At 37.6% G+C, this 26,824-nt stretch overlaps 1 protein-coding gene and 1 pseudogene across 1 annotated transcript in view; one reads left to right on the top strand and one right to left on the bottom strand.

Moving 5' to 3' along the window:
* PPME1 (protein phosphatase methylesterase 1) overlaps nucleotides 1-26,824 on the bottom strand; it is a 78,400-nt gene that overhangs the window by 24,499 nt on the left and 27,077 nt on the right. The window contains exons 2-6 of the mRNA XM_032426920.1: nucleotides 26,047-26,140; nucleotides 25,392-25,484; nucleotides 12,027-12,084; nucleotides 11,513-11,564; nucleotides 500-654 (exon numbers count right to left, since the gene is read on the bottom strand). Coding sequence (XP_032282811.1) covers nucleotides 500-654; nucleotides 11,513-11,564; nucleotides 12,027-12,084; nucleotides 25,392-25,484; nucleotides 26,047-26,140 — 452 coding nt within the window. The remainder of the gene's footprint in view (nucleotides 1-499; nucleotides 655-11,512; nucleotides 11,565-12,026; nucleotides 12,085-25,391; nucleotides 25,485-26,046; nucleotides 26,141-26,824) is intronic.
* Nucleotides 2,998-4,484, top strand: LOC116646319 (annotated as a pseudogene).

Here is a 26,824-nt window from a genome sequence, read left to right as displayed (position 1 = left end):
GCAGAGAATCTTAAGCAGACTCCATGCTGAGTATGGAGCCCTACACGGGGCTTGATCTCACGACCCTCAGATCATGACCTAAGCCGAAACCATGAGTCGGCTGCTTAACCAACTGAGCCATCCAGGTACCCCTGTATTGTATATTTGAAGGCTGTTAAGAGAGTAGATCTTAAAAGTGCCCATCACAAGAAAAAAAAATCGTAATTATGTGTGGTGATGGATGTTATCTACACATACTGTGGTTATCACTTCACAATATATACATATATTGAATCATTATGTTATATACCTGAAACTAATAAAAAGTTACATGTCAATTAAAAAAATACTTGGGAATGCCTTTGCTACAAAATAACATAAGAAAAGGTATCAAGACAGAGGGACATAGTTCAAGATGAGTAGAAAATCAACAATAAATTAAAACAAGATAATAATAATCTACCATAGATGTCTCTCATAAGTCAAAGATTCTGATTTGGTCAGTACTAAGAAAACTTACCTTCTACAACATCAATCATACAGAGACCCAGGAGACTTGGCACCAGGTTAGATGATGCTGTGTGGACTGCAATAGCACCACCCATACTATGTCCAATCAGCATGATTGGAGGAGGGAGGTCCCCATACATGGCTTCAACCACATTGCCAACATCTCTGCAAAGGAAAAAAGGCTGAGAATGCTCTCTGACAACACTGTAAAAATCATTTTCTTTCCTAACTCTTTCCTTTGGTCTGTAACAAGTCCTAAAACTGTAAAGGTCCACTGGGCCATCTTGCAAATATACCTATGTAAATCTCTTAATATGCCCCCCAGTATCTATACATGTAGCCACACATCCAGCTATTCTGATAAATGGGACTAAAAGCCCCAATTTTTTTTTTTTTAAGATTTATTTATTTATTTGAGAGAGAGAGCACAAGCGAGAGGGGCAGAGTGGAGAAGGAGAGGCAGAGAATCTCAAGTGACTCTGTGCTGAGTGCAGAGCCAAACAGGGAGCTCGATCCCACGACCCTGAGATCATGACCTGAGCCAAAATCAAGAGTCAGATGCTTAACCAACTGAGCTACCCAGGTGCCCCAAGAACCCAAATTTTTTGATTTTCATTTACATCACACTTTCATTTTTCCACACATTTAGTACAATTACATATACCTTTATTTTAAACCTAAGCTTGAAACTGGACAAAAAATGTAAGCACTCTACGCTTGTTTCCCCAACTATAAAACAGGAAAACAATTTTATCAAGCATTATATAATGTAGTAAAATTTAGAGTCACAAGATGAATTGCAGCCCCAGTTTAATTTTTATTAGGTGGACTTGAATTAGTTATTTAATCTCTCAGACAGTTTCAGTATCTATAAAGTAAAGATACGAATGTGATTTACAAAAAAAGAAAAGAATATGATTTACTATTCTAGATTGCCTTGAAAATTAACTGAAACAGTAAATGAAAACTACTTTGAAAAGTGTAAATGCTATACAAATGTTACTTATTACTTATATTTGTTATGTAAAGTTATTTGAAGTATGAACATAAATTTAAGTACAATGTTCTGAGAAACAAGATGTTCAGAGCTAATTTTTACTGGCTTCTGTCCTAGTCTTTAATTATGAGTGGATCCATTCTGAAATTTTTTGAAAATTTCGGAAAGTTTTGAAAATGAGAAGTGAAAAAGGAACTTGGGTTTGACTTGCCTATAGGCCCTCTTCACTACAGCAATAGGTACGTATGGTATGTTTTTAGAGACCACTGGCTCTACCGTCTGCTTTTGGGAGTGGCTGAGTCAGTTAACTTCAAAAGACAGTTTGGTCTTACTGGGTGTTATTATATACATCAAGCACCCACACAGTGTTACCCAAATATAGCAGATGTGGATATAGGAACACAGCCTTTTGAATATGATCCCCAGGGTATTCAGAATGGCAAAGACAAATGCTATTAATTATTTCAGAAGAAATTAATCTTAAAAATTTCATAAAACAATTACAGATGTGAATAGGGTAGCTGTAGCATCTGCAGACAATCTGAATGGGAGATAAGGAGGCCCCACCTAATTTTATAGGTGAAAAAAGCACTAGTTTAATATTCCTTTGGAGTTAAATTTAAAGCTAAAAGTTTTGTTTAGTAACAGCTATAATAAAGCAAAAGGATGCTACAGAAGATTATCTAAGTACAGGTCTCTTTAAAATACTCAGTAACTGAGTTGGAGGGGTTCTGTGGTATCTGCTTCATGCATGTGTGAAGGTGGACAGGGTCTGAAACAAACCAACTCCATAATGTATCTAAACTTAGGAAAGGTAAAATGTGGTTATGATCAATCACTTGATCATTTACCATCAGGAGAAATTTATTCTTATTAAGGTTAGCCAAACTACCAAGATTAGTCCATTGAGACATGTTCTGAAGTTCCAGAAAAATAAAGATGAAGTAGCAGATGTTATCTATAAAACTAGTCTGTAACTGGATATACCACAGTTTTGGCAGAGGCTTTATAAGGAGATTCTATTATGCTTATTAATACTGGGTTCATTTCCTGAGAAGCAATATAGCATATCATAGACATAACAGAAGAAGAATATCAGAGCAACATGAGCTCAAATCTTGGTTCTTCTATTTTTAGTTAACTGCATTTTATGTAGGGTTGAGGTTCTGAAGTTGATACACAAGGCAAAAATTGTGCTGTCAGTACCACTTGAAAACCCCATTAATTGTCATTAAATATGCCCATTTGGAGATTTTTGTTTCAGAGTGACTAAATTCAGAAATCATATAAATGTTTTACTGCTTTGGCTATTTCACAAGAATCCAAATTATTGGCTCTTCTGATTCTTAGCAATCATCTTTATCATTCTAGATAGTCTTAATTATCTATTTTATTTTTAACTTTTGTTAAAAGTTGTTAACTTGGTGTTGGAGCCGCTGCCGCCAAGTCCGCATCCAACCTTGCATGCCGCTGACGCCCGCCCGCCCGCCCGACGTGCACTCCTGATTCCTTCTGGTTCTAAGTCCAAAATGGCAACTCTCAAAGATTAGCTGATTCAGAATCTTCCTAATGAAGAACATACCCCCCAGAATAAGATTACAGTTGTTGGGGTTGGTGCTGTTGGCATGGCTTGTGCCATCAGTATCTTAATGAAGGACTTGGCAGATGAACTTGCTCTTGTTGATGTTATGGAAGACAAACTGAAGGGAGAGATGATGGATCTCCAGCACGGCAGCCTTTTCCTTAGAACACCAAAAATTGTCTCTGGCAAAGATTATAATGTGACTGCAAACTCCAAGCTGGTTATTATCACAGCTGGGGCACGTCAGCAAGAGGGAGAAAGCCGTCTTAATTTGGTCCAGCGTAACGTGAACATCTTTAAGTTCATCATTCCTAATATCGTAAAATATAGCCCAAACTGCAAGTTGCTTGTCGTTTCCAATCCAGGGATATCTTGACCTATGTGGCTTGGACGGTAAGTGGCTTTCCCAAAAACCGTGTTATTGGAAGTGGTTGCAATCTGGATTCAGCCCAGTTCCATTACCTAATGGGGGAAGGACTGGGAGTTCACCCATTAAGCTGTGACGGGTGGGTCCTGGGGGAGCATGGAGATTCCAGTGTACCTGTATGGAGTGGAGTGAATGTTGCTGGTGTCTCTCTGAAGAATCTGCACCCTGACTTAGGCACTGATGCAGATAAGGACCAGTGGAAAGAGGTTCACAAACAGGTGGTTGACAGTGCCTATGAGGTGATCAAACTGAAAGGCTACACTTCCTGGGCCATTGGACTGTCTGTGGCAGATCTGGCAGAAAGTATAATGAAGAATCTTAGGTGGGTGCATCCAATTTCCACCATGATTAAGGGTCTCTATGGAATTAAAGATGATGTCTTCCTTAGTGTCCCTTGCATCTTGGGACAGAATGGAATTTCAGATGTTGTGAAGGTGACTCTGACTCCTGAGGGGGAGGCCCGTTTGAAGGAGAGTGCAGATACACTTTGGGGGATCCAAAAGGAGCTGCAGTTTTAAAGTTTTCTAATGTACCACTTCACTGTGTAGACTACAACAGGATTTTGGTTTGAGGTTGTGTATATTGTCCTTATTATCTGATCTGTTACTCAAGTAATATTAAAATGGCCTAAGAAAAAACATCCGTTTCCTAAAGTTCCAAATAGGAATGGTTCACCAAATCCTGCAGCTGTATCCTGATGCTGGATGACACCTGTCTTTGTAGCCCTAAATTGGTTAACGTAAGTTAGCCCCACCGTGTCAGAGGCAGCACTGCAGAGCTGCGGTTGCTCTTCACACCAGATGTGTGTTTACTGTGTGTTCTGTCACTTCGGGTTCCTTCCCCCAACACCCAACATGCCTAGTCCACCTTTTCCAGTCAGTCACGTCCTGGGATCCAATGTATAAATTCAATATTGCACGTATTGTGCATAACTGTCCTCAAGGATCTTATTTTGTGTACCATGTATGTCAGAATATAGTGTACATGGCCATATAATGTAAAAAGACAATGCAGGGCGCCTGGGTGGCTCAGTTGGTTAAGCGACTGCCTTCGGCTCGGGTCATGATCCCAGGGTCCTGGGATCAAGCCCCGCATCGGGCTCCCTGCTCCGCGGGAAGCCTGCTTCTCCCTCTCCCACTCCCCCTGCTTGTGTTCCCTCTCTCGCTATGTCTCTCTCTGTCAAATAAATAAATAAAATCTTTAAAAAAAAAAAAAAAAAAAAAAAAAAAAAAAAAAAAAAAAAGACAATGCAACCAAGTGTCATACCAACTAAAATACCAAATAAATTTTGAACAGTGACTCTTTTTTGAAAAAAAAAAAAAAGTTGTTAACTTATTGTCTCTCAGTTCCAATTCACCCTTCATTTTATGTTCTCCAAAATTGGATCTGAGGCCTTTAAATATTTTTTCCTCTCCAGCTGGCATGATGTTAAGCTTTATCAGTAGAGGGTGCAAGAGAGACCCTGCAGAAAGAGAAGGTTTTGCTCCTGGTTCATGTCCATTACTCCACAAGCTCCTGAAGCCTGTGCTCCTCTAGGACCCAGGCCCTGCAGCATGGGAAGCCCTACAGCACACAGAGCTTCCGGAGCGCCCAAATCCTGCAGCACAGGTGGCTTCTCCAGCATACCATCCCCCATGCCCAATTTTTTTCCTAGCCTTATTGAGGTAAAATTGATATACAAAAAATGGTAAATAATTAATGTACACACCTGTGTTACCATCACCATGATTAATAAACACTTCCAAAAGTTTCTTTGTGTGTGAGTGTAGGTGTGGTAAGAACACTTAACATGAGATCTACCCTCCTAACAAACTTAAGTACACAATTACCTCATTGTTAAGTATAGGCACTATGTTGTAAAGCAGATCTCTGGAACCACCCTCAGTATTTTTGTTGCAGAGTGCCTCTGGTGAGACACCTCTCTGTGAACAGCTTTCCCGGCACCCTAGAGGGCAGATATCTGGCAAAGTTCTGCCAACATGGCATCCAAATGACTTCTCTGCCTTCAGTAAGCCACAGTCATGCCCTCTACAACAAGGTCTAAATCTCAACCTCTTCCATTAGTGTTCCATCTTTGTCCAAGGGGATTCTGGCAGGTGCTTACACCTGCTATTCCTGTATTCTTTCTTTTTTTTTTCCCTGATGCTAAAAGCTTTTTTTATTAAATTTTTTAAAGGGGCGCCTGGGTGGCTCAGTCGTTAAGCGACTGCCTTCGGCTCAGGTCATGATCCCAGGGTCCTGGGATCGAGCCCCGCATCGGGCTCCCTGCTCCACAGGGGGCCTGCTTCTTCCTCTCCCACTCCCCCTGCTTGTGTTCCCTCTCTCGCTGTGTCTCTCTCTGTCAAATAAATAAATAAAATCTTTAAAAAAAAAAAAAAATAAATAAATAAAAAAAAAATAAAAATGTTATTATGTTATGTTAATCACCATACATTACATCATTAGTTTTTGATGTAGTGTTCCATGATTCATTGTTTGCGTATAAAACCCAGTGCTCCATTCAATAAGTGCCTCTTTAATTCCTATCACCAGGCTAACCCATGCCCCCCCCCCCAGAACCCTCAGTTTGTTTCTCAGAGTCCACAGTCTCTCATGATTTGTCTCCCCCTCCGATTTCCCCCCCTTCATTTTTCCCTTCCTACTATCCTTTTCTTTTTATAACATATAATGTATTATTTGTTTCAGAGGTACAGGTATGTGATTCATCAGTCTTATACAATTCACAGTGCTCACCATAGCACATACCCTCCCCAATGTCTATCACCCAGCCACCCCATCCCTCCCACCCCCGACCACTCCAGCAACCCTCAGTTTGTTTCCTGAGATTAAGTATTCCTCATATCAGTGAGATCATATGATACACGTCTTTCTCAGATTGACTTATTTCGCTTAGCATAATACCCTCTAGTTCCATCCACGTCATTGCAAATGGCAAGATTTCTTTTTTTTTGATGGCTGCATAATATTCCATTATATATATATATATATATACACACACATACATACATACATACACATACAACATCTTCTTTATCCATTCATCTGTTGTTGGACATCTTGGCTCTTTCCATAGTTGGCTATTGTGGACATTGTTGCTATTGGGGTGCATGTACCCCTTCAGATCCCTACATTTGTATCTTTGGGGTAAATACCCAGTAGTGCAATTACTGGGTCGTACGGTAGCTCTATTTTCAACTTTTTGAGGAACCTCCATACTGTTTTCCAGAGTGGCTGCACCAGCTTACATTCCCACCAACAGTGCAGGAGGGCTACCCTTTCTCTGCATCCTCCCCAACATCTGTTGTTTCTTGACTTGTTAATTTTAGCCATTCTGACTGGTGTGAGATTGTATCTCACTGAGGTTTTGATTTGGATTTCCCTGATGCGGAGTGATGTTGAGCGCTTTTTCATGTGTCTGTTGGCCATTTGGATGTCTTCTTTGGAAAAATGTCTGTTCATGTCTTCTGCCCATTTCTTGATTGGATTATTTGTTCTTTGGGTGTTGAGTTTGAGAAGTTCTTTATAGATTGTGGATACTAGCCCTTTATCTGATATGTCATTTGCAAATATCTTCTCCCATTCTGTCAGTTGTCTTTTGGTTTTGTTGACTGTTTCCTTTGCTGTGCAAAAGCTTTTTATCTTGATGAAGATCTAATAGTTCATTTTTGCCCTTGCTTCTGTTGCCTTTGGCAAGGTTTCTAGGAAGAAGTTGCTGCTGCTGAGGTTGAAGAGGTTGCTGCCTGTGTTCTCCTCTAGGATTTTGATGGACTCCTGTCTCACATTTGGGTCTTTCATCCATTTTGAGTATTTTTGTGTGTGGTGTAAGGAAATGGTCCAGTTTCATTCTTCTCCATGTGGCTGTCCAATTTTCCCAACATTCTTTCCTGCTTTGTCGAAGATTAGTTGACCATAGAGTTGAGGATGCATTTCTGGACTCTCTGTTCTGTTCCATTGATCTGTGTCTGTTTTTGTGCCAGTACCATACTGTCTTGATGTTCATAGCTTTGTAATAGAGCTTGAAGTCCGGAATTATGATGCCACCAGCTTTGCTTTTCTTTTTCAACATTCCTCTGGCTATTCGGGGTCTTTTCTGGTTCCATACAAATTTTAGGATTATTTATTCAATTTCTTTGAAAAAAGTTGATGGTATTTTGATAGGGATTGCATTAAATGTGTAGATTGCTTTAGGTAGCATTGACATCTTCACAACATTTGTTCTTCCAATCCATGAGCATGGAACGTTTTTCCATTTCTTTGTGTCTTCCTCAATTTCTTTCATGAGTATTTTATATTTCGGAGTACAGATTCTTTGCCTCTTTGGTTAGATTTATTCCTAGGTATCTTATGGTTTGGGGTGCAGTTGTAAATGGGATTGACTCCCTAATCTTTCTTCCGTCTTGTTGTTGGTGTATAGAAATGCCACTGATTTCTGTGCATTGATTTTATATCCTGCCACTTTACTGAATTCCTGTATGAGTTCTAGCAGTTTTGGGGTGGAGTCTTTTGGGTTTTCCACATAAAGTATCATATCATCTGCAAATAGTGAGAGTTTGACTTCTTCTTTGCCGATTCGGATGCCTTTTATTTCTTTTTGTTGTCTGATTGCTGTGGCTAGGACTTCTAGTACTATGTTGAATAGCAGTGGTGATAGTGGATATCCCTGCCGTGTTCCTGACCTTAGGGGGAAAGCTCTCAGTTTTTCCCCATTGAGAATGATATTCGCTGTGGGTTTTTCATAGATGGCTTTTATGATATTGAGGTATGTATCCTCTATCCCTACACTCTGAAGAGTTTTAATCAAGAAAGGATGCTGTCCTTTGTCAAATGCTTTTTCTGCATTTACTGAGAGGATCATATGGTTCTTGTTCTTTCTTTTCTTAATGTACTGTATCACATTGATTGATTTGCAGATGTTGAACCAACCTTGCAGCCCAGGAATAAATCCCACTTGGTCGTGGTGAATAATCCTTTTAATGTACTGTTGGATCCTACTGGTTAGTATTTTGGTGAGAATTTTTGCATCCATGTTCATCAGGGATATTGGTCTGTAATTCTCCTTTCTGATGGGGTCCTGGCAGTCGGTACTGCCTCTTGTTCTTTTTTTTGAGGTGAGTTTTCCCGTCTTGTCATTTTGTCCAGAGGAGCAGAGATGAACGAGAGAACAAAATGCTAACAGGGTAACAACAACCCCAGAAAAATATACACTAAACAAGTCAGAAGAGACCTGAAACCAGGGGAAAAGAAAGGGAAAGAAAGAAAAAAGAAAAACAAAGAAAAAGAAAAAGAAAAAAAAAAGGATATGATCAAATATGATCAGGCTGGTGAATAGATCAGTGCCACACACTAGATTTTGGGCGTATTCTGGTCTGTTAGAAGAAACTGCTTCCCAAAATTTTAAAGAAAGAAAAACTTATATATGTACAAAAATAAGGGTAAGTATGATGAAGGGATGGAATATGACTGTAAAGATGAAAATTATAAAAGATTTTATAAAAGGAATTGATAAGAAGTTGGTTGAAAAAAGAAAGAAGAGAAATTAAAAAAAAAAAGGGAGAGAATGTGATCAGGCAGGAGACTAGAACAAAGCCATACATTAGAGATTTAGGGTATATTTTGGTCTGTTAGAAGAAACTGTAACCCAAAATTTTAAAGAGAGAACAACTTATATATATACACCAAAAATAAGGTTAACTACAATGAAGGGATAGAATATGACTCTAAAAATGAAAAAAAAAAAAGATTTTTAAAAAAGGGATTAATAAGATGTTGGCTGAAAAACGGAAAAAGAAAAGTTAAAAAAAAAATAGAAAAAGAAAATTAAAAAAAATTAACTCTGAAAGACTAAAGAATCCTGGGAAAAAAAGCCATGAATTCTATGTGCTGTATTCCCCTAGTGCTGGAGTTCTGCCATTCTCATTGATCGGTAAACTTGGTCTTGGCTGGGTGTTCTTGCTGATCTTCTGGGGGAGGGTCCTCTTGCAGTGGTTCTCAAGTGTTTTTGCCCAAGGCGGAATTGCACTGCCCTTGCCGGGGCTGGGCTAAGTAATCTGCTCTTGGTAGCTTTTGTTCCCTGCAAGCTTTTGGTACAACTTTGGAGGACGAGAGTGAAAATGGCAGCCTCCCAATCTCTGCCCCGGAGAAGCCAAGAACTCGGGGCCCCACTCCTCAGTGCGCCCCCAGAGAAAAGCAGTCAATCACTCCTGTCTCCCCAGTCTCTGGCCACACTCCGTGCTCACCCGGCCTGTGACCGAGCGTTTCTATCTCTGGCACATGACCCTGTTTGGAGTCTCCAAACTCAGCAGATCCCTGCGGCGCACTCCTGCGCCACTTCTCCCAGGGGAGGAAGGGGAGTCTCCCCGGATCTGCCGCTTGTTGGGTCCCGGCTGGAAGAGCAGTGGCCCGACTGTGCCGCAGATCAGTTTATAGCAACCCCGAGCTGAGAGCCCACTTCTTGGTTCCATCTTTGCGGCCGGCTTCCCCACTCCGATACCTGGGAGCTCTGCCGCACTCAGGCACCCCCGGTCTCTGCCAAGCACTATAGTTGAATGATCACAATTCTGCTCTATTAACTGTGTGCCTCATACAGTTAGTTCTTCAATCTATCTGAGCTAGTGTCTGCACGGTTTTTTTTTTTTTTTAAAAGTATCTGGACTACAGAATTAATAATGTGGATAATTAGGGACACCTGGGTGGCTCAGATGGTTAAGCGTCTGCCTTCGGCTCAGGTTGTGATCCCAGGGTCCTGGGATCGAGCCCCACATCGGGCTCTGTGCTCAGCGGGGAGCCTGCTTCTCCCTCTCCCTCTGTCTGCCTGTCTGCCTACTTGTGATCTCTCTCTCTGTCAAATAAATAAATAAAATCTTTTAAAAAAAAATAATGTGGCTAATTAAAATAACTTAAATAATTTATTCTTTTTTTAAAAAAAGATTTATTTCTTTATTTAGAGAGAGAGAGAGTGCAGTGGGGAGAGAGAGAGAATCTCAAGTAGACTCCCCGCAAAGCGTGGAACCTGACATGGGACTTGATCTCATGACTCTGAGATCACGACCTGAGCCGAAACCAAGAGGTGTATGCTTAACCAACTGTGCGTCCCAATAAATTATTTATTCTTAATAAATGCCTAATTTACACTTAATAAAGCCTGGCAGACAGAAAGCACACAAATAGCACCTACTATAACATTAAACCTATGGCCACATGAGTTTGAGTTCTGAAGGAAACACAGTTTACTCTTGGGTTAAAGCGCTAAAGTAAGAAGAGACAAGATATTTTTGGCTAAAAGTTGGTCTAATACTTCAGAGACCATGTATTAAAGCAGGGTAGTTAGAAGAATCCTGTTACAATATAGGTCAGTGGTTCCCAAACACCAGTCACAGGACTGGCTGCCTAAGATTTCTTTATAAAGCTTTATCAAAATATAAGTAAATGCTCAGATCCCCCTGGTAGAAGCACTAATACAGCAGGTCTGGGATAAGGCCAAATCATCTGTATTTTAATCACTTTTTAGGTGATTCTAATGAGTGACCAGGTTTGAGGCCACTGTATATACTACCACCATCTTGTACTTTGAGGTCCAGGGTATAATTAATTATTCTTTAATACCTTGTTCTTGTCTTACTTGGAAGCTGGACAAAGAACGTGGGCAGGATACCTTAAGAACATCATATAGGGTAGGGCCTTTTGTATACAACCACTTTCTAAGCATAAGTTCCCAACAGATATCCAGATTCTATTCAACTTTGTCAATAGAAGAAAACTTTGCAAAAAGCAACACAAACTCAAAGAATTTTCAAGTGCTTTATGTGATGACTATAACACTGAATATATCAAGAAAGATGGAGATTTTTTTCAAGTTTAAATACTAAGAAGACACCAAATACAGAGGAAAGACAACAGAAGTAAAATTTTCTCTATGCTAATTATTGTCCAACAATCTCACCAGGAGAATAATAGTTATACTACTATTTATAATAGTAATGGAAGCCAGGTGATGTATAAACAATATTAAATTACTTACTTTGCCATTGTTTCTGCAGACAGATCCTCAGAATTCTTGACTTTCGTTTCACCTAAAAAGAAAATATTTAAAAAATAAAATTCCCAATGATAGGAATTATAAAAGCAAGAGTATTCTCTTTCAGAAATCTCATTTTGGGGAATGAAATTCAGACTTTATAATTGTGTATGATGGACTAAGCAAGGATTTTCTATGTTACAGATGCATCTTTATAGTTGGCCACCCTAAGGAGGATATAATTCCAGTAGCCTAGCAAAGATTTGTCCATATTCCTAATACATCACAGCATCAGAATTTGGTTACATTAAAGGACATTTTTTTAAGCTAAACAACAATGCATCTATGTGTGTGTATATTTATAAAATATCTTTTATAGAAACTAAGACTTCCCTCAAAGAGCCCAAATGGAACAGGCCAGGTTATTTTGCGGCCACACTGAAATTTGTAATAACACTATTCAAAGGGGTTGGCAAATATATCATTGAGTCAATGACTAATTAAGAACATCACTCACCATGACCTCGCAGATCTAAAGCCACAATCCTACACTGAACCCTACTAATGATCGCCGCCTAGGAAAATAAGGAAAATCTGGGTTAGTAAGTCTTTCCCCATCACCAATGATAACTTTGTTGAATGGACTGCCATCAGAATTCAAGAATCTCAAAATAATCAAAGAAAGACGTTTCACTTTTTTTCTTGAGTATAGCTGACATACATTGTTACATTAGTTTCAGGTGTATAACACAGTGATTTGACAGGTTTATACACTATGTTATGCTCACCACATACAACACTATTACAGTATCATTGACTACATGTGCCTTTTATTCCTGTGACTTACTCATTCCATAACTGGAAGCCGGTATCTCCCACTCCCCTTCACCCATTTTGCCCATTCCCCCATTCCCATCCCTCTGGCAACCATCAGTTTGTTCTTTGTATTTATGGCTCTGATTCTGCTTCTTGTTTGTTAATTCATTTTTTTTTTAGATTCCACATATGAATGGTATCATACAGTATTTGTCTTTCCCATCTGACTTATTTCACTTAGCATAATACCCTCTGGATCTAACCCATGTTGTCATAAATGGCATGATCTCATTATTTTTTATGGCTGTGTAATATTTTATCGTGTGTATATATATCACATCTTCCTTATCCATTTGATTAGCAATGGACACTTAGGTTGCTTCTGTATCTTGGCTATTGTAAATAATGCTGCAGTAAACATAGGGGTGCATGTATTTTTTCAAATTAGTGTTTTCATTTTCTTTGGGTAAATACCCAGGAGTGGAATTATTGAATATATGATCTTTCTACTCTTAATTTTTTGAGGAACCTCCATACTGTTTCCCACAGCAGCTGTACCAATTTACATTCCCACCAACAGTGCACAATAGATGCAGAAAAAGCATTTGACAGAATTCAACATCCATTCACGACAAACCTCTCAACAAAATGAGTTTAGAGGGAACATACCTCAATATAATAGTAAAGCCCAAATACAAAAAACCTACAGCTAACATCATACTCAATGGCAAAAAACTGAGAGCTTTTCATCTAAGATCAGGAACAAGAGAAAGATGCTCACTCTTGCCACTTTTGTTCAACAAAGTACTGGAAGTACTAGCCACAGCAATCAAATTATATTCCCACCAACAGTGCACAACGGTTCCTTTTGTCTACAGCCTTTCCAATGCTTGTCTCTTTTCTTTTTGATAATAGCCAACAGTTGTGAGGTGATAACTCATTGTGGTTTTGATTTGCATTTTCCCGATGATTAGAGATGTTGAATATCTTTTCATGTACCTGTTGGCCATTTGTATGTTCTCTTTGGAAAAATGTCTATTCAAGTCTTTTGTCCATTTTTTTTAAAGGTTTTATTTATTTCAGAGAAGGAGAGCATGAGAGAGACAGAGATCACGAGCAGGGGGGAGGAGTAGAGGGAGAAGCAGACTCCCCCCTGAGCTGGAAGTCCTATGTGGGACTCGATCCCAGGGCCCTGGGATCATGACCTGAGCTGAAGGCAGACACTTAACTGCCTGAGCCACCCAGGTGCCCTTTTGTCCATTTTTTAATTGGATTTGTTGTTGTTGTTATTGAGTTATATGGATTTCTTACATATTTTGGATATTAACCACTTATCAGATAGATGGTTTGCAAATATTTTCTCCCATTCTGTAGGTTGCCTTTTCATTTTGCTGATAGTTTTTTCTTTTTTTCTTTTGACTATGCAGAAGCTTTGGGGTTTGATGTACTCTCACTTGTTTTTTGCTTTTGTTGCTTGTGCTTTTCATGTCATACCCAAAAAATCATTGTCAAAACTAATGTCAAGGGGCTTTCCCCCCATGTTTTCTTCTAGTAGTTTTACAGGTTCAGGTCTTACATTTAAATCTTTATTTTTTATTTTTATTTTTTATTTTTAAAGATTTTATTTATTTGACAGAGAGAGACACAGTGAGAGAGGGAACACAAGCAGGGGGAGTGGGAGAGGGAGAAGCAGGCTTCCCGCTGAGCAGGGAGCCTGATGTGGGGCTCAATCCCAGGACCCTGGGATCATGACCTGAGCCGAAGGCAGACGCTTAACGACTGAGCCACCCAGGTGCCCACATTTAAATCTTTAATCCATTTCAAGTTAATTTTTGAGAGTGATGTAAGATAAGTCCACTTTCATTCTGCATGTGGTTATCCAGTTTTCCCAACACCACTTATTGAAGAGACTATCCTTTCTCCATTGAGTCTTCTTGGTTCCCCTATCAAATATTAGTTAATCATATACGCATGGCTTTATTCCTTAGGTCTTGATTCTGTCCCACTGGCCTATGTGTCTATTTTCTTTTTTTTTTAAACATTTTTTTTTTTAAAGATTTTATTTATTTATTTGACAGAAAGCGAGAGAAGGAACATAAGCAGGGGGAGTGGGAGAGGGAGAAGCAGGCCTCCCGCGGAGCAGGGAGCCCGATGTGGGACTCGATCCCAGGACCCTGGGATCATGACCTGAGCCGAAGGCAGACGCTTAACGACTGAGCCACCCAGGCGCCCCCATGTGTCTATTTTTAAACCAGTACCATACTGTTTTGATTACTATAGCTTTGGATTCAAATATGATATCAAAAATTATGATGCCTGGCTTCTTTCTAAGGATTGTTTTGGCTATTCAGTAGCTTTTGCTGTTCCACTCAACTTTTAGGTATTTTTTTTTCTATTTCTGTGGAAAATGTCATTGGAACTTTGACAGGTATTACATTGAATCTGTAGAGGGTTTTGGGTAGTATGAACATCTTAACAATATTAATTCTTCTGATCCATGAACATGGGGTACCTTTCTATTTTTCTGTGTCTTCTTCAATTTTTTTCATCAATGCCTTGTAATTTCCAGAGTACAGATCTTTCACCTCCTTGCTTAAATTTATTCCTAAGTATTTTATTTATTTGCTATTGTAGATGGGATTGTTTTATTTCTTTTTCTCATAGTTCAGTATTAGTGTATTAAATCACATTTAAAAAATCAGCTAGAGGTGCACCTGGTTGGCTCAGTTGGGAGGGCCATGCAACTCTTGATCTTGGGATTGTGAGTTCAAGGCCCAAATTGTGGGTAGAGATTAAAATAAGTAAATAAAATTTTCTAGGAATCACCTAGAAAAGCAAGTCTCTTTCTACTTCTATTACTCTAATGAATACCTTTAAAGAGAATAATGGACTGAACTTCTACTATACTTTGCTTATTTGTTCCTGAAAGCTAACTCACAAGAGTTATTTAACACATTATGGTGGTAGTAAAGACTTCAATGCCAAAAACAAATCTGTATTCTGGAAATAAAATTAAGTGACGGGGCACCTGGGTGGCTCAGTTGGTAAAGCGTCTGCCTTTGGCTCAGGTCATGATTTCAGGGTCCTGGGATCGAGCCCCGCATTGGGCTCCCCACTCAGTGGGAAGTCTGCTTGTCCCTCTGCCTCTGCCCTTCCTCTTGCTCGTGCTAATAAATAAAATTTAAAAAATCTTAGAACAATTAAGTGGCAAAGATACTGTCAAATTAGCTTTATTGCTCTACATTTTAAAAAAAGCAAAATATTCACTTGAAGGGAATGTCAATTCCAACTTTATCTTGGAAGCAATAATTTATGATCTATGTGCCTGTCATTAAACACTGACAATAATGTTAAAAACAGATTTTCCATTCACTTATTTAACAAATCTTTCTATAGTACATCTTTTTAAAATCTGGCACCAATTGAGTAATGCGATTACAGTATGAAAAAGATGGGCAATGTTCTGCTCTCATAATGTTTACATCCTAGTGTGGCAAACGAAGACCAGAAAACAATGAAAGAACTAAGTAAATTCAGAGAGTAACATGTTTTATAAATAATGAGAAAGTGTCAGAGCATGTCCATAATAATTTTTCTCTTTAAAGGTATTCATTAGAGTAACAGAAGTAGAAACAGACTTGCAAATGGCAAGATTTTATTTTGTTTGATGGCTGAATAATATTCCATTGTGTGTGTGTGTGTGTGTGTGTGTACGTGTGTACGTGTACACACATCTTCTTTATCCATTCATCCATCAGTGGACATCTGGGCTCTTTCCATAGTTTGACTAGTGTGGACACTGCTGCTGTAAACACTGGGGTGCATGTGACCCTTAGAATCACTATGTTTGTATCCTTTGGATAAATACCTAGTAGTGCAATTGCTGGGCCACAGGGTAGCTCTATTTTTAACTTTTTGAGAAACCTCCATCTTGTTTTCCAGAGTGGCTGTACCAGTCACTCTGGAGAGGGTTCCCCTTTCTCTGCATCCTCACCAACATCTGTTACTTCCTGAGTTGTTAATCTTAGCGATTCTGACAGATATAAGGTGGTATGGCATTGTAGTTCTGATTTGTATTTCCCTGATGCTGAATGATGTTGAGCATTTTTTCATGTGTCTGTTAGCCATTTGTATGTCTTCTTTGGAGAAGTGTCTGTTCACGTCTTCTGCCCATTTCTTGGCTGGATTTTTTGTTTTGGGGTGTTGAGTTTGATGAGTTCTTCATAGATTTTGGATACCAACCCCTTATCTAATACATCATTTGCAAATATCTTTTCCCATTCCATAGGCTGTCTTTTAGTTTTGTTGACTGTTTCCTTTGCTGTGCAAAAGCTTTTTATCCTGTTGAAGTCCCAATAGTTCATTTTTGCTTTTGTTTCCCTTGCCAAGATTTATTTTAGAGAGAGAGAGAAAGAGAGAGAGAGAGAGCATGTGCACACAAGGGGGGGTGGGGCAGAGGGAGAGAATCTTCAAGCAGTTTCCCCACTGAGTGTGGAACCCACCATGGGGCTCAATCTCACGAGATCATGACCTGAGCTGAAATCAAGAGTCGAATGCTCAACTGACTGAGCCACCCAGCTGCTCCGTTTTTTTGGTAGTTTTTTTATTACTGATTCAGTTTTGTTTCTTGTAATTGGTTTATTCAGATTTTCTATTTCTTCCTAGTTCAGTTTTGGAAGATTATATGTTTCTAGGAACTTATCCATTTATTCTAGGTTGTCCAGTTTGTTGGCATGTAATTTTTCATAGTATTCTCTTACAATCCTTTGTATTTCTGTGGTATTAGTTGTTACTTTTCTTTCATTTCTGAATTTACCTATTTGCGTCCTTTCTATTTTTTCTTGATGAGTCTAGCTAAGGATTTGTCAATTTTATTTATCTTTTCAAGATAAATAAATCATGAACTTACTCTTGATTTCACTGATTTTTTATTGTTCTTTTAGTCTCTACATCTTTTATTTCTGCTCTGATCTTTATTATTTCCTTTCTTCTGCTCACTTGGGCTTTGTTTGTTCTTTTTCTAGTTCCTTTAGCTGTAAGATTAGACTGTTTTGATTTTTTTCCTTGTTTCTTGAGATAGGCTTGAATTGCTATATAATTCCCTCTTAGAACAGCTTTTGCTGCAACCCAGAGATTTTATGACTTTTACTTCTTGTGGTTAACTTTTGAAAGTTAACCTGCCCCAACATCATATATGAATGTTCTTAAGGTTTGTTTTTTTAATTCAGTAGTTTAATCCATTTGGATTGTTATTTTTGTTGTATATTAAATTTTATTTCTTTATTCTTTCTCCAAATATCACACTATTGATAGTTTTAGAATATCTTTTGATATCTGAGAGTGCGTGTCCCTTCTCACTCTTTTTCAAAATTATCTTGGTCATCACTGGGCATGTATTCTTCTGTGTGTATTTTAGAGTTTGTTGATCAAGTCTCATGAAAAATCCAATTGAGATTTTAACATGTTTCTCAGATTCATACAGGAACATGATTTACTTGTCTATTCAGGTTTTCCTTTATATCCTTCTGTGAAGTTTAATGTTTTCTCCATAAATGTCTTACACTGTTTTTTTTAATAAAAAAATTATGGCCAGATATTTTATGGTTTTGTTGCTTTTAGGAATAGGATCATTTTTCCTGTCATATTTCCAAATTTAGAAAGTGCTAATACTTAGAAAAGGCAGATTTTAAGATACTGATTTTGTAAACTATGGCTTAACTAGTAGTTTGCCAGCTGATTTTCTAGGAGGACAATATTTTGAAATAATGACAATTCTCAATCTTTTCAAATCTTGAAAACTCATTTTTCTTTCTAGTTTTGTTTGACCAGAACCCTAGTATAAATGTTGGAAAAAGCATCCTTATCTTGTCCTTAACTTTAAAAGAAAGTGTCTAATGTTTCACCACTAAGTGTATTTATATAATTTTCTGGTATATAAACTTAATAAAGTTAAGGGAGTTCTTCACCTATTCCCAGTTGCCAAGAGTTTGCAACCTAAGTGAGTACTATATTTGATCAAGACCCTTTTTGGTATCAAGTGAAGTGAGAGATTAATTACACTGATGGATTTTCTAATGCTGAACCATTCTCAGATTCCTATGACAAAACCTAGTAGGTTACAGTGTATTATTACTTTCCGACACTACTGGATTCAATCTGCTGTTATTTAGAATTTGCATCTATTTTATAACTGAAATTGGTTCATAGTCTTCCTGAATTTTTGTGGCCTAGGTTTGGTATTAGACTGATGCTACATTCATAAATAAATTGGGTAGCTTAAAACAGTACTATTCTAAGTAGTGTTTTTACATGGTGAAAAAATCTAATTAAACATTCTCCTTTTTGGGAGAAATTAACATGCCATAAGATATCAAATATTTAGAATTGTGTAATACAAGGAAAACCTTTTAACTAGTCTGCCTGCCTCCACTGGTGTCTCTGGCCCAATCCATTAGCTATAGTAGTATCCTGATTAACAACCTTCAATAACTTATTGCCTAAAACAGTGATACTCAATTAGACGTAGGTAGAGGTATATCAAAATATTCAACTTCCCTGAACTTTCCAGTCTGGATGTGTTTGTGATTATTTCAAGCAAAACATGCTTTCCATACCTATCCCTCCTTAATTTTGACATGCCTAAAATATATTTAATGTGGATATGGATGGGGAAGTGTTTAAAAACAGTTCCCTGTATTATTACCCTGAAATAAAGACATAAGGTGTAATTCCCTAGCCTGGTATAAAAGGCCCTCCTATAATTTTGCCCCTGTGATCTCTCTAGTCACTTCCGGTCCTGCTCCCCACCCTCATACTTTAGACTCAAGCTACTTATAATTTCCAAAACATACTTCGTTGTTACAGCCTTCATTGCTTTTGCATTTCTCTCTCCTTGGAATGCCTTCTTTACTAATCCAACTTCTATTACGTCTTCAAAACCTAGTTCAGATGTCCTCTTTCTTTTTTTTTTTTTTTAAAGATTTTATTTATTTATTTGACAGAGAGAGACACAGCGAGAGAGGGAATACAAGCAGGGGGAATGGGAGAGGGAGAAGCAGGCTTCCCACGGAGCAGGGAGCCCGATGCGGGGCTCGATCCCAAGACCCTGGGATCATGACCTGAGCCGAAGGCAGACGCTTAACGACTGAGCCACCCAGGCGCCCCGAGATGTCCTCTTTCTTAATGCAACTTTCTTTATAGTCCCCTCAACCATCACCAGAGTTAATCATTTCCTCCTCTGTTACTTTTGTATCTTGCATATAGATGCTATAAATTTATCTAAAACTGAGTGCTTGAGTCAAGCACTTTATCAAGAGGCTCATATCTTTTACTCATTCTCAAAATTTCCCTATTGACTTAGGTAGCATTATACCCATTTTACAGATTGAGAAACTAAAGCTTGACAGATTAAGCTGTTTTGAGATTAAAACCCATTTGTTTGAAATGAAAGCTTTTATTTTATTTTTTTGCGTGTTATTTGTATACACATACCATCTTCATCTTTCCAATCTTCCCCATTAGACTCAAAACATCGTACGAACAAGAAGATAGGACGTGTTTAATTCTCTACTGTATCCATAGCACCTAACATAATGCCTGGTACAAAGTAGGGATTTAACAGGTTATTTCCTGATTAGTTGATCTTATTAAAAAATGAAATCTCATTTTTCTATCCTTAGAACCCAGCACAAAACCTAATTATAGAATATACTCAGTAATTATTTGCTAACATGAACTGAATTAACTGGAAGAAGAAACAGAAATCAGCAGACACTTCAGATTCAATTCACACTTGGTTGGTTCCAGGTCCCTCAGAGTTACCAAAGCTGGTAACAACTGGAGACTGGCAAAACCTAGGCTTCTGAGGCTGCACGTGCTAATGAGATACCACTGCTCCTCTCTTTTCTGTCAAACTTCAATTTCTGCTTAGTTCTGGATTCTCCAACAGCAATTAGGCCAGTCTGTTATACCCAGTACTTGCTGATGGGTGAAGGCTACAGAGTCCTAAGTATAACCCACTATATATGATCATTATAGTAACAACTACTTTATTGGATATAACCAAGGAATAAAGGATTGCAAAAAATTAATTTTCTAGAAACCTAAACCCTATTCTTTAAAACACCATACTTTCCCTCTATTAGTTATAACTCTTTGCTAGTTCCACAAAATATATATATATATATATATTTTATTTACTTTTCTCCTGTTACTAAAGCCAGAGCAGAAATGCTTTCTCTTGATAGTTAAGAGGATTTCTTTGGGTGAGTCTCCGGATCACCCTCCCAAAAAAAGAAAACCACAAAACATTTAGATGGAAAATGAGTTATATTCAGGTCCAGGGATTTTACAGAGTGATGGATAAGAAGGAACTCTGAAAGATACATTCATAATTAAATCCTCTAATATGCACTCTGCTAGTACACTACTGAGATGATGCTTATTTTTCCTCTGTAGAAGTCCTGAGCTGCTTTGAAATAGTCCTAATCATTCCAAGTTCTGCCTTATGTGTGTCAAAAATATGGCTCCATGGTTTCTGCCCTGAGTCTCTACTCTTCAGTAGTACAGAACCAGTCTTCAGAGAAACATGCACACTGGAGACAGATATAGGTAGATTTGAGTTTTGGTACTGTCACTGGCTGTGATTCCTCTAAATTTCAATGTTCTCATCTGCCTAACTTTATAGAAATACAGAAAGGATTAAATGGGATCATGCACATAAGCACTTAGCACAGTAACTGGCATCTAGTAAATGTTTAAAAGATCTGGTTGACTTCTTAAAAACTATTACTATAGTTGAAGGTAAACATTACATCTCCCAAGTCTTTCCTTTTTTCAGGCCAAACATTTTCAGTTCCTTCAACTGTTCCTTGACTGCTATGGTTTCAAGTATTCTAATCATGGCTGCTCCTTCCTGGACAAGTTCCAGTCTGCCAGTGCCCCTTTAACTTGTGGTATCCAGAGCTGAATACAAACTTTCAATTGAATACAAACTTTTTCCTCTGAAAATAGTTTCCATTAAAGAAAAAAAAAAATCTTTAAGTTACAAAAGTAATAAGATATATACATACAACTGAAAAACAAAACCTAGAAAATAGAAAAACAGAAAAAAAAAGTAAGTTTTTTTCCAAAGTGTTCAGGGAGAATTGTATGTATGTATGTATGTATTTGTATTTTTTAAAGATTTATTTATTTATTTATTTGACAGAGAAATAGAGAGCACGCATGCACAAGCGGGGGAGCTGCAGAGGGAGGAGGAGAAGCAGGCTCCCCACAGAGCAGGGAGCCCAATGCGGGGCTCGATCCCAGGACCCTGGGATCATGACCTGAGCAGAGGGCAGACACTTAACCGACTAAGCCACCCAGGTGCCCCGAGAATTGTTTTTTTGTTTTGTTTTCATATTTTATGTATTTATTTGCGAGAGAGAGGGAAAGGGAGAAACAGGCTCCCCACTGAGCAGGTAGCTTAATGAGGGGCTTGATCCCAGGACCCTGAGATCATGACCGAGCCGAAGGCAGACACCTAACTGACTGAGCCACCCAGGCTCCCCCGGAGAATTGTTATTTTTTTCTAATTTTTTCTCCTTTTTTTAAAATTATTTTATTTATTTGACAGAGAGAGACACAGCGAGAGAGGGAACACAAGCAGGGGGAGTGGAAGAGGGAGAAGCAGGCTTCCCGCTGGCCAGGGAGCCCGATGTGGGGCTTGATCCCAGGACCCTGGGATCATGACCTGAGCCAAAGGCAGACACTTAATGACTGAGCCACCCAGGTGCCCCCTAGGAGAATTGTTTTTAAACATTGCATAATATTATGTCTTATAGGTACATCCAGTTTATTTAACCATTTACTTATTGTTGGACACTGGGATTGCTAATTTTAGACAAATAGCTTTTCACGTATTTGGTATTATTTCCTTAGAACAGATTCCTAGAAGTATGACGTCTGTGTCAAATGGTATAAATATATTGATAATTCAATCAAAGTGCTAAATTACTTTCCAAGAGCGCTCTATTTGACACTAAGGAAAAGAACAATGAAGTAGGAGCTGGAAGATGTGATTTCTAGTCCCAGCGTTTGAAAGTATTTGTTTTTGCCTTTGCCAACACTGAGAATTCGTTTTGGAAAATATTAATTTGATATCTAAAAAAAATGATACCTCCTATGTGAATCATATCTGATTACTAGTGAGGATGAACTTTCTCATGTCTGTTTGTTCTCCATGAACTGTGTTGTGTCTTCATGTCCTTCGGTCTTGCATATCCTGTGTCTGGGATTTTTCTAACCATGTTATATAACTTTACGTATCAGCCATATGTAAATGACTTACATTTGATAAAGCATTTGTAATCATTCTGATTACATCTTTTCTGCTTTCTCAAACAGGATACAATGAACAAAATTTATCCTTTTAATTGTTCAAGGTCAGTTTTAACTTATTCAAGGAATAACTATTGAGCACCAACTCCAGGACAGGCCCTGTGTGCTGTCATATCAAAAGTGAATAAGGCACAGTTCCTGCTGTCAAGGATCTCATGATCTAGCATCATAAATATCAATCAGAGTTGTTCATCTCTTCCTTTGGCTGTCAGTATACTTGTCCCGCTGCTATGCTAGTGACTTTTTGTTTCTATTTTACTACAGTATTGTACCAATTATCATCTGGGTGGATGTCTGAGGGTAAGTCTGTCTCTCAGGATCATAAGGTGCTTGGGCTTATTCCTGCTGTTTGCCATGGCTGCCTTCTGGATCATGTTCTAGTGCTTACAAAAATATGACCTCTGGAGTCAAGTCAATTGCCAGAGCACTAACTTTTACATAGCCATTTTTATTTTCAAAGCACTGTCACATATAAACTCATTCAGTGGGCTGGTACACTGTCAAGAATAACAACAAAAAAGGGCAGGTAAATGTAACCAGCAAAAGTCCAAGCTATTAAGCTCAGTGGTAAGGAATTTCCTTGATTATACAAGTAAACCAGGTAAACAATTGGGACATAATGACCTATCTATAAAAGACTTTCACAAAGTATGGGATGCCAAAGGATGTTTTAGAAAAAAGGAATTGAGTGGTCAAATACATTTGGAAGACATAGTTGAAATGAAATAGATTTATTTAGAAGAACATCCTAAAGGCTTTAATAACACACTGTTATATAGTGAATTTCTCAGAGAAATCAGAGAAAGATATTATATATTTCTTAAACTCATTTAATCACAAAACCCCTATTTCATTTACATCTCATGGCACTTGTAATCTGTAGACTATACTTTGGTAAAAGAAGAACTAGAGATTTCCTCTACAATAACATGTATAATAATGTCAGCAGTTATTTATCAATCACCTCCTCTATGCCAGTCACCTTCCATGTTATTTCATCATTTCTATGAGATAAAAATATTTAATATCAATATATGTCAACAAATCACTTATTATAATATTTGTACATGACTTTAAAATTTACAGTTTTCATAGTTCATTATTTTACATAATTTTCAAAGAAACCTTAAAGTATAAGAAGACTGTATTTGGAGAATAAAGGCTTACATGCCTTGTTCTATTGGTTCAGGGCAACCAGAGTACATTTACTTAGTACTATACTACATATGCTTACTACTATAGTTGCTACATTAGGAACAGGCATGTGATGCCATTACTCATTCATTCAAGAAACATTCCTTGAGCATACAATTATGTGCCAGGCATAACTAACCCATGGTCTTCACCTCACAATCTAGTTACCTAGTTGAGTAATGTAAATGATCAAAGTGATGCTACTAAATGTGAAATGTGGCGAGTCCAAACTGAGCTGTGTTATAAGTGCCTATAATACATACTGAATTTCAAAGACAGTATAAAAAATAAAGTGAAATATCTCAGTAGTAAATTTTATACTGATTATCTATTAAAATAATACTTTGGGTACAATGGGTTAAATAAGATATGTATTATTAAAAACAATTTCACCTGTTTCTTTTTACCTATTTTATGTCTCGACTAGATTTAAAATTACATATGTGGCGAAAAATTTACATATGTGGCTTGCATTATATTTCTATTGGATGACACAGGTGTAGGGAGATGAAAGAGCCTGGCACTTAGAGGCAAATCAAACAGCTATGTCCTAAAGTTTGCTACTTTGAAAGGAAGTAGCAAACAAGATAGGAATCAAATTATTTAATAATTTAATAACAGATGAGTAAGTACCTATGTGTTGAGAACTATTCCCAGTAATCCTGCTGCCAGGAACATAATGGTATGTTCAGGGCCCTCCTCAATTCCATAGCCATCTAGCTCCAGTTACCTAGTACTGCATTCCCACTTGCTCCTATTTTCTGTCCCTCAGACTCCTTAGTGGTAAACAGAGGAAGTATGTACATCTCCCTGATATAAGCCAGAAGAAAGAACAATTTCATTTTAAATAGGAATGTTGCTAGTATTTTCCTTAGCAGCACCTCTCCTTGCACAGAGTCAAGAACATCAGGAAGATCTAGAACTGGTAGCATTGACATAGACATACATCTTCTACTCTAGACAAGGGTATCATCAACTAAATATTGTTTACTTCCCAGTAGCTCACAAGTATCATTAAAATATAAAGCATTATTTTAAAAAAGAAAAAATCTTTCCAAATAATTATGGAACATCTCCATGTGCAAAGTACTATGCTAGGGTCTATGAAGGAGACAAATAAAGGATAGACATTATCTCTACCTAAAGAACCTGAATAGAATATTTCTGCTTATCTATTCTTAGATTACTTAGATACAGACCCCCACGTTTAACCAGGAACAAATCCCATGTCCTTCATCCCAAGGCAATATATATAGAACATTTTATAAAATGTTTGAAGAATTCATGCACTAAAGCTTACCCCAGTTAAGAACTTTAAAGAACAGGTGATCTTGGGCCTAACATGAAAAATATTCACAATCAACTCACACCCCTACCGTTCTTATATCAAGCTATATGAATGAACACAGAAGGAAGAATTAGGTTAGTCAAATTCATCCAGAAGTGAACAATGATTGTGCTAACATCAACTTATTATCAACTACTTACTTACCGTGAACACAGCCCAGGAAAGGGCAGAATGGCCTCCTCCATGCAGAAGGAGTAGGACAGGACCCTCTGAACCACTCTTGTAAACTCGAAAAGTGTATGAATAGTTAAAGATAATATATCTAAGCTTTTGCTCACTGAAGTTTTTGATGGATTATTTAATAGTTAATAATACTGATTAGAAAACTCAGGCAGTACACCAGGCTTTACGTAAAGCTGCAGACTTCCAAACTTAAGAGACACTTAAATAAAAGTTTCTGAAATACCAAACCTGTTTCTGAAGCATGGAGCCAGTATGACCACTTCTTCAATGGGGACAAAAAAAAAAGATTCCCTTTGCCCTAATGAGTATATTTGGTCCCTGGTTTCTAGACACTAAACTGATTCAACTCACCTGATTCATGAAAACTTCCCCTGGGCCCTTAAGAGATATATCAGTTTCAGGAATTTAATTCTTAATCCTTTCCCCATGCATTAGACAATTATATCCAAGTACGATATTGACATAGACTTACAGGTTAAATTCCATGCTGTACAAATACAGGTGGGGAATAAAAATGAGATAAACAGCAGGACTAAAGAACATTTTAGAAGCTGAATATGTCTTCTTAGACAGCATTATAAGCTTGCTAAAGAATAAACCATTTTGCAAAGGATATATCCTTGCCAGTTTCATTTTCTACTTCTACATCTTCCATGGACTCAAAGTACTGACTCCAAGAAACAGGGGAAAAGTCTCGCTTTCTTCCAGGGCTAAGGAAAAAAAAAAAGAGAGAGAGAGTTCATGTAAAAAATAGTTATGCATGAAAAGATAAAATCTTGATCGATAAATGCTAAATGTAAATATGAAATGAAAATTCCAAGGGTATTATCTCTTAAAGAATGATCAGTTTTCGTACAGAAAGCATCACATTAAAGATGTGTTTTAAAAAGTTCAAGTTAAGATTTAAGAGTAAAATTGTTAGGATTTTTAAAAATTCATTAGTATATTTTAATCACAAATATATCTCGTGTATATACACCACAAAACCTACTAGTTCTCTCTCCTTGTTCTTGGCTATCAGCTCATTCCTATCCTCTCAAGCCATTTTAATATCATTCCTGCAATAGTCATTTTTGGTCACTATTTCTTCTTTATATTTTTAATCCCTCACATTATTTCATGCTTTTTTTATTATTTCCAACCCATCAATATACAACCTTCATAAAAGGCAAACTGGCAATGCCTTAACTTCTAGGAATTTATCCAAAGATATGTTCATGCAGAAGTGAAATGACTTATCTATTTAATGTAGCATTGTTTATAATAGAGAAAAATTAGAAACAACTTAAATATCCATCAACAGGTGATAGATGAAAATAAGTTGTGGTACACAGAGAAATAATATTTAGTTATAAAAAGATGAAAGCAATTATATGCTGATTATATTCTTTGCA

This window comes from Phoca vitulina, unplaced genomic scaffold, assembly GCF_004348235.1.
Source record: "Phoca vitulina isolate PV1807 unplaced genomic scaffold, GSC_HSeal_1.0 scaffold36, whole genome shotgun sequence".
Taxonomy (NCBI): domain Eukaryota; kingdom Metazoa; phylum Chordata; class Mammalia; order Carnivora; family Phocidae; genus Phoca; species Phoca vitulina.
Note: the sequence above shows the minus strand (reverse complement) of the source record. Positions and strands in the feature narration are given on the sequence as shown.